The 15936-nt window shown below is 48.3% G+C and overlaps 1 protein-coding gene across 11 annotated transcripts in view; it reads right to left on the bottom strand.

Moving 5' to 3' along the window:
• The window catches only part of RERE (arginine-glutamic acid dipeptide repeats), a 232582-nt gene that overhangs the window by 6426 nt on the left and 210220 nt on the right, over positions 1-15936 (bottom strand). For 9 of the 11 annotated variants that reach the window (XM_048067313.2, XM_066982187.1, XM_066982185.1 and 6 more), the window contains 8 exons: positions 10989-11151; positions 8767-8859; positions 7806-8005; positions 6489-6650; positions 4958-5071; positions 2930-4314; positions 1905-2127; positions 11-734 (listed from right to left, as the gene is read on the bottom strand). In XM_048067313.2, coding sequence (XP_047923270.1) covers positions 11-734; positions 1905-2127; positions 2930-4314; positions 4958-5071; positions 6489-6650; positions 7806-8005; positions 8767-8859; positions 10989-11151 — 3064 coding nt within the window. The remainder of the gene's footprint in view (positions 1-10; positions 735-1904; positions 2128-2929; positions 4315-4957; positions 5072-6488; positions 6651-7805; positions 8006-8766; positions 8860-10988; positions 11152-15936) is intronic. The other 2 variants (XM_066982188.1, XM_048067317.2) reach the window with 2 other exon arrangements.

Genomic DNA, 15936 nt, shown 5'->3' with positions numbered 1-15936 from the left:
CGGGGCTCACCTTGATGTAAAGGATCCTGCTGATGTAGGTGTAAATGCGAATGTATGTGTGAGTGTTGGTGATGGTGAGGCGTAACGTTGAACATCTGGAGCCGTGCCAATGGGTCATTTGTCAGCGATGCCATCCGCTCGGCGTGTATTCTCTCTGCTGCCAGTCTGTCAGGGTAGCTCATTTCAGGCCGTAACTGCGGGCCTGCCAGTGCAAGTCTCTCTCTTTCCAGCGGGTTCAAACCCGGGTGGAAGGAAGCAAACGGGTGAGGTCCTGCCGTTGGGGGAATAGTCAGTGCACCATGCCTGGCAAAATGCTCCATGGGGTTAGTTGCTGGGTGCAGCGCGTCAAGCTCTGGGGGCTTCACCTCAAAGCCAGGTTTCATCCTCTCTCTCAACTCCCTTTCCCGGATTTCTCGCTCCCGGATCTCCCGCTCTCGCAGCTCTCGTTCCCGGATGGTGGGGTCCACGTTGTAGAGGCCAGGCATGTGGTAGGCCAAAAGCGGATCGGTGGGGTTCAGGGGGACAAAGAAGGGATGATTACGGTTTGTTGGTGACATGACGTGAGGACGGGCGTATTCACTCAGTGTTCGTAAAGCAGGTGTATCTGGACCGATGTATGGTGGCACGGCAGCGATGGTCGTCGGTGGAGGTTCAAATGAAGGTCTCATATGTGCTGGCCCACTGAGCTGAGACTCCCCAAGACGGCCTTCATGGGAAGAGCTGGACACCTTCTGCTGATTTTTAAAAAAAGAGATTTTTAGTTCAACACACCGGGCTTAAGAACACAAGCATGCACTTCCCTTGTTGTGCTTCGAGCTCCAGGAGGGGCCAAGTTCAGCCTGCTGAGCCTTCTGACTCCTGTTACATGTGCTCACTCCCCTGTGGTTTGGAGAAGAAATGGATTCTGTCTAGCCTGTAAGGCCATAAGATAGCTACTTTGGAGTGGCAGCCTCAAAGCTCACTAACTGCCTTACAGTTAGCAGAGAAGCAGCTCGACGGTACGTGTCACAGCTTTGGGCAAAGGCTGCCTGCTGCGTGGCACTGCACACGGCCTGTCTTGTTTGCAGCGTGTTCTTCCTCTGCTCTCCAGACCCGCTTGTATCCCAAAACTTACTAAACCCAAGGAAACTCATCTCCACGATGTGCAGCACAACAAATTCCACTCCTTCTACGGGAATTCCTCTGCATCCTGCTCTCCCCACATGTACAAGGGCAGCACAGCGCTTCTGCGGAGGGCAATAAGCACAGTTTACCCCTGCAGCCGTCCAAGGATCTGTATCCCCTAAATAAAGCCAGGTTCCCATACGTGACATATCCCTTAATGGACAGATGCTACATCCTCACTTTTACGATTCTACAGAGACACACAGCTATGATTCAGATCTCTGAAAAGCACTTGGGAAGATTGCAGCACCTTGTTTTTCAGCATCAGTAATGCATTACCAACCTCCCAATTCTGCAGGCCCAGATGTAATCATTCCTTTCCAACAAGCCACAGAAAAAAAAAAGGATTAGCTGCACTGGCTTTTTAGACCGAGACTGGAGTTTGGGTCTTCCCAGGATAAAGAACTGATGTGCCTTTAATCAAGTTTACTTCAAATTTAAAAAGCTTTCAGATCCCTTTTCAGCAGACAGCAATCTTGTGCCTGCACTGCAAAGGTAGCGGAAGTTACACAAAAGAATTCATTAGATCTGCACATGCGGAGGGCTGGCTTTTCGTATCCCAACTCGCACTGCAAGTGATGTAGACGCTTGGCCCAGCTATAACCAGCTGCACTGGCTTCCCGCACGCCAAGAATGGATGCAGAGTAGAAACTCACCGTTTCCTTTAAAGAGAAGAAAGTGACCATCCAGATCAGATGCCACCATGCCAACCCCCTCCAACAGCTACCAAATAAACTCACCGCAGCTCTTTCCGCTTCTCTTTCTCGCTCCCGCTCTCTCTCTCTTTCCTTCTCCTTTTCTTTCTCTCTTTCCCGTTCTTCTCTCGCTTTCTGCTCTGCTTCCCTTTTGGCCTTTTCAATGGCCTCTTCTCGTTTCTTGGCCAGTTTGGATCCTGCCAGAGGCATGAAGTACAAATCTGTTCTTGAGCATGAGTTGTAGCCACGGTCCAGGTGCTTATAGAACCTGAGAGAAACAAAACAGGAAGAGTTTAACTCTGGCAAGGGTAGAAGAATCTCAGGTTTAAGAGCTTTATGTCACAGAGGGGAAAAAAGTTATCACCCTATGCTTACAAGAGCACTACCTGAAAGCCACAACAGAAATTAATTGTACTATATTACTACATAGAGTATAAAGCCCCTCTCACAAGTACAACCTGTGCTACCCTGTCTGAATACGCTGGCTGAAGCAGCACCTTTCCAGAAAAACAGCAAAATCATGCTCAAAACAAGGGCTACCAAGATGCACGTGTAAAATACACTCAACTCTCACAGAAGCTCATTTCTCACACGCATTTAAAATGTTTCTCCCACAGCGTAAATAGCCAAGATTTTGGTTGATTTCCAATAAAAAACTGATCAGCAAACCAAAGGACAGCAACTAGTAGACAAAGGAGAATTTAACCATGCAAAATCTCCCCTCATGGAACTCAGGAAGCGTTATTGCAAAAAATACGCATGGGAGGCAGGAAGGTTGGTGTATCTGAATCCTCTGATCTTAGCTATCTTTGGGAAGGGTGGCAGGGAACACAGTCACTGCTTAATGCAGAGTCTGTACAGTAGAAGGAAGCCTTTAAAAAACTATTTTCTTGCCCAAAAGAAAGGCAATTAAATGTGGGGTCTGCTTCCAGGTCAAGGTTAGTGATACCTGAACTTCACTGGAACACCAAGCAAGAGAGACATGGCCGTACAAGGACCCAAAAGCGTATGTACAAGGAAAGACGGCGCATTAAGGAAGGAATTAAGAAGGTTGCTGACAACCTCCATACCTGGCCGACTGACTGGCGTGACTCGGCGTATCCACCACGGTAGGCTCCGGTGATGGACTGCGGGGTGGAGGAGGAGGGCTCTCCGGTTCCTCAGCCTCATCCGGGACTTCTTCCTTGATCTGAATGGGTGGCAGCGTGCAGGATGTCACCACTGGCACGTTTCCACTAGACGCTGCTGACGTGGAGATGGAAGTCTGCAGCGGGATGCCGGGCACAGCAGGCGGCGTGGAGGTGGAGGGGCAAGAAGGAGGGGTGATGGAAGGCGGGCCCCCGGGGACAAACGGGTGCTGAGAAAAGGGCGGCTGGGAAGATACCTGGTGGAGTCCGGAGGGGGGGTGGCTGGCAGATGGGGGAAGGCTCTGACTCTGCGTCAGGACAGGAGGCTGGGCTTGTGACGACTGCAGCGGCTGGCTCTGAGGCATCAGCTGCAACGGCGGCGGGTGTGCGGATGGAGGGTGATGAGTTGAGAGGGAGCTGAGGGGTTTCAGAGCAGGTGGCGGAGGCAGGTTGGAGTTCATGGAGAACGGAGAAGGGCCGGAGAGATGAGGCGGGTGCTTGTGGGACGGAGGAGTGGGAAGCTGAGGGATTGGGGTGGTAGGGGGAGGTTTGATGTGAGGCATGGCCATGGGGGCGGGGGGCAGCGGCTGCTCCCGCGGAGGCTGAGCCTGCTGCAGCGGGGTCGCGGCCGGCAGGGCGGGCTGCGCCACCTGGACCTGGAGAGCGGAGTGCGAGTGAGACGGCGCTTGGGTCTGGAGGGGAACCTGAGACTGCGACGACTGAGTGGGGAGCGAAAACGGCTGGGGAGGCACGGGATGAGGCAGGAGGGGCTGGGCCTGCAGGCTGTGAGGGGTGGGCTGCGCCTGACCGTGGAGCGGCGGCTGCGAGTGGGGCTGCGAGGAGGCAGGAGGAGGCTGGCTCTGAGACACGCTCAAAGGCTGCAGGGGCGGGTGGGGTGACGGCAGTCTCTGCGGGTGCAAAGCTGGGGCTTGCTGGATGTGAGAATGAGGAGGTGGTGGTGCGGGGGCCTGGGGCTGGCTGGGGGGCTGGGATGCCGATGGCGAGACCTGCGGCGGAGCTGCAGCAGCACTCGAGGCTGCTGGCAGCGCTGCTGGTAGCTGGGCTGATATCGGTGGCGTGGGAGGAGGAGCCTGGCCAGAGCTGCTCTGCGCCTGGAGCACTTGGGGCTGCGCCTGCAGCACTTGCTGCTGAGCGGATGAATCCGAGTCGCTCTCATTGTCTTGAGGGCTGGGGATGCTGGGTGACGTGCTCCGGTTGTCCTGGTCAATGTCCTTGGGATCGCTGCTCCCCTCGTCATTGACGCTGCGGCTGTCAGAGCTCTCGCCTTCGCCCTCGCCCTCCGAGGGAGAGTTTGGCCGGCTGATCTCCTGCAGGAGAGAGGGAAGAGAGACCAGCGCGCGTGAGAAAGCTGCACACAGAGCACGACCAGCCTGTGATCTATGCTAAAGAGCAAGTACCGCCCTTGGAATCTCACAGGACTTAAAGCAGCAGAGGCAATGCCACTACAGTACTCTGTCAGTTCTGGGCTCCCCAGCACAGGAGAGAGATGGACAGACTGGAGTGTGCGGACATACTCCTATCCATGGAGTGAACCTTGTCAGCTAAGTGTTGAAAAGGCAACCTAAAAGTAATTCAGCTGAGCACTGATACCATTAAATTAAAAGAACTCCAGTGCTCTTTTTTCTAACTCATCACAGAAGAGGCAAAGACAAATGCCAATTAAAAAAAACAACAACTGAGGGGTGTGTGTGTAGAAATAAACCACCTATGTGCCTATATGGCTGATCCTAAAACAAACGAGCACAAAGACTCCTGAACTTACCCTGTGTTGTTCCACAGTTTTCCAGCAGAAGGAACACGTTACAATACGGGTTGCTTTCCAGCCACAGATTAAGTTAAAATTTGCTGTGGCTTAAATTGATTTTCTGTTTTTGGTTTGTTGGTGGCTTTGCACTCCCTCCCACTCTGAAACTGTTCCCCAAAGTGAAAATACTCTTCTGTGGGACTCACTTGAGTTTTGGATTTTTTGGCACTGGACCTGTCCGGCTCCTCTGTGTCAGACGCTGCCTTCTCCCGCTGCCTCTTAGAATTCTTGAGGGGAGAAGATACCTCTTCCTTGATTTTCTGCCACAAATGAAGCAGAACAGAGCAGTTACCAGTAATGGAAGTGCAAAAGTAAATTGAATGCAAGCCAGCGCTATCATGTTTAGTACAAATAAGTGAGAAGGGCTCCTAGGGAGCACAACTGATCAGAAGTTGGGATCGTCAGTATGTGACACCAACCTAACCTCTGTCCAATTACGGGCTGCAGGGGAAGCTGTCCTGGAGCTGCTGCTGCTGCTTTCCCTCATCTGCCAGCAGCAGCTCCCAGAAGCCCTTCACCTACATTATGCTCTAACCACTCCCTCTGGAGGTCAAACTTAAGCCAGGACTCAAAACAAGGCTACAATTTCACTTCTGCAGGCAGAAACCCAGGGGACAGTTTGGGCTGCAGACGTTTCTGACACAAACTAGCAGGAACAAGTAACATGTAAAGCATTCCTCATCACACTGCTGCTGTCTCAAGCAGCGAGTGAGAGGAAGTATTTTTTTTAAACAAAACAGTTGTCTTTCCACCTTTAGCTTTGCAGAATCGAGTCCATCAAGAACTTGTATCAGATAAACTAGCCCAGTATACTGTAAAGGAGACCAACACCAGCAGTTAACAGAGGATGGAGCAAGAATTTCTGCAGCAGACAGGCACCAGGTAAGCCTCCTTCTACTAAATGAGGGTCTTTACTCCTGATACTCTGAGAGGTTTAACCCCCCAGCACAGGGCTACCAGGGAGTATCTATTACAAGATTCCTGCCTTCTTTAATGGCCTGGGATGCGTTTACAAACCTTGCAATTACCTAACCTTCCTTCATATTTGCTAAGTTCTCAGTATTGTCAAGTGACAACTTGCCCCACGCTCCTTTTTTTTTTTTTAAACAAATATTTAACTTGCTACTTTTTAATTTACAGTGCTTAATGCAAGCTTCCCTCCTCATCTAGCCGCGTTTCTTCAGTACTCTCTCAGAAAGGCACTTATTGAAAGAGGCTGAACTGTCAGCCTGCTCTGAAAATCAAGCAAATTGCATACAGAAAAACAGTACCAGAAGTAGTCTCAATTACTACATATTCATATTCCTTTATAAATAAAGATTAAGTACTGCTTAAAAAAAACACAAAACTGTCTACTTGTCTCAGATATAGCACTTCTGATCTGTATTACCTCCATGAGCCTAATGCTTGCATTTGCATCTGAAAATGAAGGATTAGTTTATCATGAGAGCAGTAAGGTTACGTGGGGATACTTCAACAGCTTTTATCGCTACACATCCATAAGCACGGGAACAAAGCATCAGTCAGATGTACCATTACATCTTTTGCTTATGTACAGAAGTAGGAATTTCTAGGTCACTGACAGATTCCCTGGCCCCCTAGAATCTGCATCGTATTTAGCCAGTTGAAGGGGCCTCAGGTGTCCGGTCCTAACGCAAAAGAAGGGGGAAATTTTACCTTGGTGGACTTCTTCACCGAATCTGCTTTGCTGTCATTACTGGAGGTGCTGGCAGCGCTAGGAGAGTTGCGGCCACTGGAGCGGATGTCTTCATTAATAGGTGAGGCTCTACCATCAGGGCTGGCTGGCTGCTTTTTACGACCACTACGTAGTGTAGACATCTATTTGTGCAACAAGAATAAAAGTTTATCCAAGTTAACACTTGCCAACTTCTCATTTTCTCCTGTCTTTCAGAAAGGACATGGATGGAGCACACCTGGTAAGAATTTGAAAGATGAAAAACCAAGAGCAGTGAACCTTTCTACAGTTTTTCGCTGAAAGTTCATCTGGGCTTCAAAGTAGAAGAGGCAAATCCTTAATATGCCTCCACTAAGACATTAAATGCTGGTTATTTTATTTAGTAGTGTCTGCTAGAAATGAGAACAGTCTAGGGATGTTCCCACAGATGCTGCTGTTGGCATGCTGAATTTTCTTCATAAAATGCGCACACAGGTTTGTAAGTGTGCATACACACACAGGATGAGGTGGGAGGTGACCCTAACGTTCCATAAAAGAAGTCCATCTGTTGGCATTCAAACAGTCAAGACCAGTTGCTAAAACCAACTTGTTTCATTTTGTCCCTGCTATGCAATGGACCTGTCAGGTCCATAGGAATCACAGGTGAGTATGTTCCAGTAATTAATGCTGTTTCCCTCCCAGTGTAGCAGTTTTTTGGATGACAGGCTACCATAAAACCAATGAAGCCAACCTTACCTGATCGTGTAGCCTCACAAGGTATTTAGAAGCAATGGTCATATCAGCAAGATCAGAACAATGGAGAGGGGAGGGCAAGGAACAAAAGCCATCACCACAAACCCAAAGCAAACATTAAATTAGCCAGAGTTGCCATCCAAGTTCTCACAAGTGACTTGCACACAGGAAGGATCTTGGCATTTCACAGCGAGTAAAACCGCTGTGAGAGCACAATAACCACAGGAGCCAACGTCAGCTTTTTGCAGGCAACCGACTAACTCCAGCGGGACCACATGAATAGCACTGAAGTTTTTTAAGCTCTTCCTTTAAAATAAGCCCAAGGGTTTACCTCTGACAGGACGCAGCTGGAAGGGTAAACTAGTACAAAATCTGTAACGAAAGCCTCGGCCTCATCCTGTGAGCAAATCCCACCCTCACATACACAAACCCAGCAGCAGGCACGTGCCATGGCAAACAGGCACAAAAGAGGAAACAAGGGTCATTTCAGACCACCTTTCTCCAGCCAACACCCCCTCTTTACAGAAGAAGCTGAAATGCGAAGGAACCAAGAGTGTTAAGCCTACCGAGCCTCGACTCCGCCTTGTCCTCATGCTATGCTTTCCACTAAGTCCATCATCTTCCTCTTTGACAGGCTTAAACATAAAGGGTGGAGGGTCTACGGGTTTCTCAATAGGTGGCAGCTCTCCGTATTTTTTGAAGTGAATGCGACAATCGGTGCACAGTAAGATGTTTTCTCGACCGCCGTGGTGCCAGTCCTTGGAGGCTTGGGACAGGAAAAGCGACAGATTAGATATACGCTATCTACTAGATATTCAGCACAAGCAAATTACATTATTAGAAGGAAAAAAAACAGAAAAGAAAAAAAGGCACACAACAATTAGAAAAGCATCTGCTTTTCTACAAGCAGCTACGCCCTGGAAACCTCCAGTAAACTTTGAGCTATTGCAGGCTTAGTCTGTCTTCCAGCACATATCTCCTTCAGTGCTCCATTTAAAAACTATTTGGTTACTTAAGCAACTGCAACTTTGACAATAACAAAGAGAAGTCTCATCTGCTCTACCTGGGAACTAACAGACAGCTACTATTCTCCAAAGCTGTGGCTTCTGAAAGAGAACTGAGCTGTGAACTTCTTGTTTCCTTCCTTTACACTGGGGCTTTCACCACGCCGTGCATGTGCCCAAACATCAGGAATACTTACAGGAATGAAGCCACTGCAGAGGAGCACTAGTGCAGTGTTATTAACTTTTGTATGTGACACTCACAGTTCAATGTCCATTTGCTTATCACAAACGGATTATATAGTAGTAGATTTTACTGTCAAAATGGCTACTTCCCAAGACTCTCCTCTGTCACTGCAATAGTAAATCATGATTAACTCTGCTATGAATGCTGCCTATTTTAGCTGATTCAACCCCATTTTTTGAACATCTGTACATGTACAAGAACGGCTCTGGCTTGGATGAACCTGGGTTAGATAGGCAGTAGCAGAGGGGAGGGAAATAGAGCAACGAGTCAGGTGCGTACTGGTTGTGAAGCAGTGGCGGCAGGCGTAGCCCTTCAGCTCCTGCTCGCTGTCCTCGCTGTCGAAGTCATCTTCGCTGGCCGAGCTCAAGTCCACTGAGTAAGTAAATAAAAAGGGGAGAAGAGGGAAAAAATTCAGCATGATCTTCTGTTTCTGCCTACCTGGCTGAAATAACCATTAATAAAATGACAGTTCTTACATAAAGTCTGTGACTTCCTACAAGCATCCTGCCTTGGATGACCATCCTATCGGATTCTGCAAACTAACAAGGCCAGGGCTGGTCAGCCTACAGATTAAAAAGGCATTCCAGGAACGCACCAAACGATACAATTCACAGAACTTTTGATTCACTATATGATACTTTTCCAATTACTTGTTCAAATACTGTTCGTGCTGCTGGGGGAAGCTGTGTTCTTAAAGCACAGTTTATGAGAGAAAGGAGGTTTGCACCTAAAACCAGTCAAATCTACAACCACACAATATTCTATATCTAACTCATAGCTTATTAGATTTCTTGGACAGAGACTGTGGCTGCCTTTCTGTTTTTTATTTTGTTTTTAAACTTCATCTTCTAAATCAGATGGGGACTGCTGTTGTACTCTCTTACACAGCGACTATATTTGACCCAAGAACTCGATGTGTTTAGTGCGTGGATGAGATGATGCTTGCATATAACGTACCAGTTTGCAAAACATATTGTGATTCCTTTGGATGAGAGGTACCATAAGGATACTACCAGCTTTCCAATTCTTACTGCAAGCCTCCTTGAGAGTTGTAACCAGTGGCAAAATTACATTTCAAGAATGTTGTGTTTTGAAGAAGTGGAGAATATGGCCAGGGCCACCTTCCTTTGTGGCAAGCAGCATACAATACATTATCTGACTACAATGCTGTGAGCTAAAAAGCATCACTTAAACCACTGAAAATCTGCAGTCACCACAAAAACTGCACCCTTCCTCATCTTCTAAAACAACTCACAACGAAATCCTTCCTTACTGAGAGTACTGCCTTCTTCTAGCCACTTGCTATAAATTCACAATGTAATGGATCTATAATTTCTCACAAGTACAACACCCTGTCTAGGATATCATTCTGATGTGTGGCTTCTTTTGTTCGCATCTTTAATTAGGAATGAAGTCCTTGATGCAAGAATAGTGTTTTTCCAAAGGTTTTGAGAGGATATTTTGTCATACATGCACATTACAGGGAGTTATAGTACTTGCCACCAGTGCTTGTCATCAACTCATTACCCTTCTAATCAACGCAAGGTCCATTTAATAACAGCAGCTGCTGGCACTACCACAATTTCTACATTCATTCTCACAAGTGTTTAAACCTTGACTCCAAAATTAGCATCAGGCTGGAACTTGGTTTCTTTTACTAAATTCACTTTTATTCTCATTCTGCAGTCAGCTGCATACGGATGGGACCTTTCAGCCACATGAAGTGCTGAGTGTCTTGGATCGAGCTGGTAAGAGTCAAGATCCGCACTTGTGTGCACAGAAAGCAGCAATAAATCCTATCACCTTCAGCACAGAGCAGCTAATAGCTGTCTCTTACTACCTCACTACTACCCTCCCCACAATTCTCTGTCCTGCCTTACTCACCACATCCTCTGCCTCCCCTATTAACAAGATTGGGCCAACTCCAGACTTCCAGATAGTCCCTTTTCTTTAGAAGCTGCTGGGTTTAGTTCACAGAAAGCCTTAGAAATCACGAGCTAACCGCACCCTTTTACCTAAGGGTGGAGGTTGATATATCCATATGGACATTACTAATCATAATCCTCTGCAACACAGCACATTTCACCGGTTTGGGTAATTATTCTTTGTTTAGAACCTTCTGCTTCAATCAAGGCCAAAGTACTTCTCAGACATTACGATACAGGAGTGCTGACTGCAGCACAGACCACGATGAAGCAGAAGGTACGGGTCACCAAGTAAGGATGGAAAGGGATAGGACTTCCTTCTTTTCACATTTTCTCATTCCCATTACTGTAATAGGCCTGGAGAAGGTGCAACACAATGCCAAGACAATTCAATACACAGCACTTGCTGATCAAAGCCGCCTACCACATTCTAGCATAATCGTATAGGAACAGGAGAGAGCAGCTGCCTGAACTCCATTTCCTTGCTGCGTTCACTCGAAGGTACAGCACCATTACATTGCTGTTGCTCCCTGCATCTAAACAAAGATAAATGCATTGCTTTTAGCTTCCACTTACAGAATTCGCTGGAGGGGGGCCTGGAGGGAGTGTTGACAGGAGTGGAAGCAGTTCGAGTTTTAATTCTCCGAAACACAGCCTGTCTTCGATGCCTACGGTGGGCTCGAGAACTTGCTGCTTCAGGGGTTTTCTTCCAATAGTAATAGAAGGTGATTAGTTCTCCCTGCAAATACAGAAGGAATATGTTAGAGGGGCATGCAAGCCTGACTTGTCAGCTTTTTTCCTTCCTTTCGCTCTATGGACGTGCACGTGTAGTTTTGTATTTCACGATGCATTTCAGCCAGACAAAAGAATTCTTTAGATCCAACAGAAAACCTCTCAATGTTTTTTGCTTGCTTTTGGCAGGGGAGGAACAGAAGTAAGCAAGTACCTCCTCACCCCCCTCTACCTCCTCCTCCTCTACTAGAAAAGACAGGGTGCTGGTCCAGCTCTCCAGCCTGCCCTGGATGCTGCTGGCACTGCTGGGCTCAGCAGTTCAGAAGGGGGTGCCCTTGCTTTGCTGCAGCATCCTGCACACGCGGGAGGCTCTGCGTCCACACTGGTACCATCCTTCAGTAGCTGTCAGAACAAAACCCTGATGACTACTACGAATTCTCTGGTATTTACAGAAAGAGTAAGGACTGATGCAAACAGACGCGGCCATTTTGCCAACCTACATCCTACATACAGGTATTTTAACAGATTGCTGCTTAAGAAGCTGAAAGTTAGAATAAAAACACGTTCAACAGAAGTCTATAACCATAACACTCAACCATACCACAGCAAATCGTGTTTTAATTTGAATATATATGCCCACATCTAAATTAATTAAGCAGTTAAAAGAGCTCACCTAGAGAAATGAGCGATAATTCCATAGCATAATGAACCTGGCTTACATTCAAAAACTGGAGCGGCTGCCATTCAAACTAGCGGATGCGACGCCGAACTAAAGAACAGCATGTGGTTTTAATCTCTTTTCTCTTACTTTGAAACCCCATCATTTCCTGGCGACTTGTCTGCCTCTAAGGTAAAAAGGTGTTGTTTCTTTCAAGTCGCAAGAGGAAATGGAGAAGTTCTAACCAGCCCCTTGAAAATCAACATCAGAACAAACATACCTGAATTGCCCACAAAAAGGGTGCCTTTGAACTGCATTTTATGTGATCTAATAACATAACCTCAGCCCGCTCTCTGTGGGGAAATCCTGCAGCCTTTACTCTGGGCAGATCACTCAAGTTGACTCTAATAAAGACACACCCTTAATCCAAACTCTCCCAAGGGCCTCAAACAAGCAATTACAGCCATAACTAACATCTGTAACACCGAAACACTTGTAAGACAAAAGAAGGATGTTGTTCTAGACGTTAACTGCTGACATTTGAGACACTTAAAGAGTTTTATCAATGCCTAATTTAAAAATAGAAGCACCAGGAAAGAACACAACCGCAGTTCTGATTTCTGGCAAAAGGCAGAGAGATGCATTTTTAATCTGCTCTGCCACAGACCGGGACTGATGCTGCTGCTCTCCACCGCAGACCCTGAGTGATATTCACACCAAATCCTACCCAGAGTGGTGCTTGGCGGGGAGGAATAAGTGATGAAAACGAATCGTTACACCCAGTTCTACACTCTGAAGGACAAAAACCCTAACGAAAAAATCCATCTTTTTCTGAAGATACTCTAAAACCGAGGAGGGAAATGGGTACAGGCTGCAGATGTTCAAAGGCTCCGGCTGGCGACAAGCACTCAAGCCGTGGCAGATCGAGGAGGAACGCAGAGTCCTGACACGCAGCACCGTGCTGTGCTGCTGCGTGCTCAGCCCCGTGTGTTTGCTTTAGAAATGCCATTTTGCTTCATTAAGAGTGGGCTCAAAGTCCACCAGCACAACTGTTTGTCAAACTGAGGCGACGACCTGTGCCGGGAGGCAGGCGGAGCTCTGCAGAAAAGCTCACACGGTGATTTTCGGCGGTAGAAAGTCTCTTGGAAACGACAGCAGCCAGTTTATCCATCCGTCCATTTCTGTCAAATCTCAGGTGTCAGCACCAAGGAACAAGTCAGTAAATCCCCTGTCTGTATGTCAGTGAATTAACGTGTCCTCTGACATATGGCAACGGCAGAGTGCAAGCCAATCTGTTTTCTTCCCATCATAAAATAGGAAGTGGGAACCTACTGGAGCTCTATTTACACATCGCAAACCCATCAGGTCCCAAGGGGAGTTTAACAACTTACGCATGCGCTGCATCATAAAACAAGCTTTAAAAAAAAAGAGAAAAAGAAATTGTGTATATTTATGAAAAATGCTAGTTTCATCATCACAACACTTTTCTCCCCCGAGACCCTCTCAAAACAGCACTCACAACCACGCCGACAAAGCTGAAACAAAAGTTGAATTCAACAATTAATTTTGCTACATCTACGAAATCTGGACCCGCTAAATGACCAGAGAATATTAAATTTATTATCAGACTGCTGCAGCAACGTGAGTCAGTGAATGACTCAACTTTCTGACAAAGCCGGAGGAGGAGAAGCCGAAGAGGAAGCACGGAGAGAAAATGGCAGAGTGATACACACAGGGCAGACGTGCTACGCTGAAAAAACTCCACGCCAGCTCTTCTTAGCTGCCTGGCTATCTGGTACTACATTGTCTACCTACGGGATTAAAGGCTGGAGTGGAGCGAGCCTGGAAGGATTAGAAACGCGTCCTGGTGACTGCATGGGTGGCAGCAGCTCGAGCACAAAGGGCTGTGTCGGGAGAGCTTTGGTTCTCCAAACAGGGAGGAAAACAGCTTCCAGCTTCGCTGCAAGGGAAGTCAAATGAACGTTAATCAAACATGCAGAGCGTGCGCCGCCGAAACCCATCGCACATAAATTCAGGGAACAAAAGCTGCTGCAGAAATCAATAGCCTACTGAAACATTAACACAGGCGAGCATTGATCAAAAGGCCCTTTTACAAAAGGCAGCCTTGCAAATTAGCTGCTGTTTTTGCTTGCAAGCAAACAGAGGAGCATAAACGCTGCTGACATGAATGGCCTGTAATGATCATTTGGCTCCTGGCGAGCTCCCCTCACCTCTCCGCGAGGTCTCGCGGCCGATACGTTCAGCACCTCGCAGCGTGCTAAAACCACATGAGGTTAAAGTGCACCAAACCATCTCCGCTGCACCAGTACGTCTGCCTGACTTGCTCCCCGTTTCCAAATTCTGGAGAGAGATTAAGGAAGGGAGGAGACCACCAAGACTGCTACCTGTGGTGCGGTCTCTTGGCTGATGGAGGAGGAGGGACACGACTTGCACGGGAGGCTGGGGAGGGCTGCACCCGCTGCTCAAAGCAGCGACCCTGAGGGCCGTCCCCTGGCCCACTCCAGCAGCCTGAAGGGCGCAGACTGGCCAGAGGAGACCGCTTTTGCAAGAAGGACTGTCTGATTGCTTCCAGTGCCCTCTTCTCCTGCCTGCAACCAACACGTGCCCCTGCTGCATCAAGCTCTGGGACCAACAGCACACTAAAGCAACCCTCGACACAGGTGTAAATGAGCAACACCAGCGCTCACCGAAGGGCCCCTCAAAGCACCCCCAAACCTTTCCTCCAGCAACGCTCCCGGTGTTGGTGCTGAGACACAAGGGCTCTGCAGGAAGGGGTCCCGTGTCCCGGCATCCCTTCTAGGTACTGAGCCGGTATCCAGAAGGAAAACCACCACCGAGTGCCCTGTTAGCCTGCTTCAGCACCACTCCTCAGACGAGCAGCTCCGCATCTTTCCAGCCAACGCAACTCCATTTTTTGGCTTTGAGGTCTGATTAAATGTCCCAAGTGGTTTATCGAACCCACATAAAGCAACGTGGGAAGCCTCACTCAGGACTTTATCACTACCTTCCCTCCAGGACGGCCACCCTCCAGCTCCCGAAGGCTCCCGACGGAGGGGATATGCTCCTCGCCAGGTTCAGCTTTCACCAATTTTGAAACCCATCGGGAGCTCACAGCTCCTCAAATCTCCTGCCTTCTCCTGCCAAGGCCATTTCACCCCACGTTGTAGGTACACAGAAGAAAGTCATGCTTCATCTCCCTTTACATCTGTGCTGGGGATTATTTGTAAAGAGAAAGGAACGGTTCAGATCCTCTCCAGCAGCGGCACAGCTTCCTCTGCAGTCCGGCACTGGAGCCAGGGTTAATTCCTTGGCACGGGGGCACCCTTCTGACCTCTCCCACCAGTTTCATCCCCTGCCCTCACCCTTGCTAAAATTTTTTAGCAGCTCAGCCCAGCTCTGCAGCCACGTTGCAGGACACCAGGGCAGCCCTTGTTAACTCTTCCCCACCTTCCGCAAACTGCCAGCAGGCAGAGTGCGGCCTGCCCTGCTTTCTCACTTCTTATCAGCAGTTTTCAAATGTAAAATACACAGTACAAGCTGTGCCCTGTGTTTGTGTTTAGTCTTGCCTTAGGTAAACAAAGGATTAACACTGTGTGCTCACTGCTGCTGTGAGAGGCCCCGGCAGCCCCGCTGCAGCAGCCTGCTCCTACGGAGCGATCGCACGAATGCATCAACTTACCTTCAAGTATCTGTTCTGGTAGAACGGAGTGAGCAAACATAATAATTGCTGGTTAATTTCCCCAGAGCCTAGCACTGTCAGGAGGAGTAAAAAAAAAATCGGGGGGGGATAGCTTGCCTGTAATTAAACAGAAGAGGTAAACAACAACTCCTTTCAGTGGCCCTACCGGCAGGCAGGCAGAGCGGAGGGGAACAGATTGTCCAGCTGTGGTCTTAATGAATTCACCATCTTCCCGGAATGCAGCGAGATTTTATTCACTCAGGCCACTTCAACACAGGTCCCGTGGTGAGAAGAGTCTCCAGCACCTTCCTCGTGCAGTGAGCCCCCGGGCTTGACCAGCGCCGGTGAGAGCATCTGCTCAAGTGTCTGTGTGCCAGGGGGCAAATCGAGACGGGGGGGCAAATCGAGATGGGGGGGCAAATCGAGACAAGGGG

This window comes from Anser cygnoides, chromosome 23 (assembly GCF_040182565.1).
Source record: "Anser cygnoides isolate HZ-2024a breed goose chromosome 23, Taihu_goose_T2T_genome, whole genome shotgun sequence".
Classification (NCBI taxonomy): domain Eukaryota; kingdom Metazoa; phylum Chordata; class Aves; order Anseriformes; family Anatidae; genus Anser; species Anser cygnoides.
This window is presented reverse-complemented; position numbering and strand designations above follow the sequence as displayed.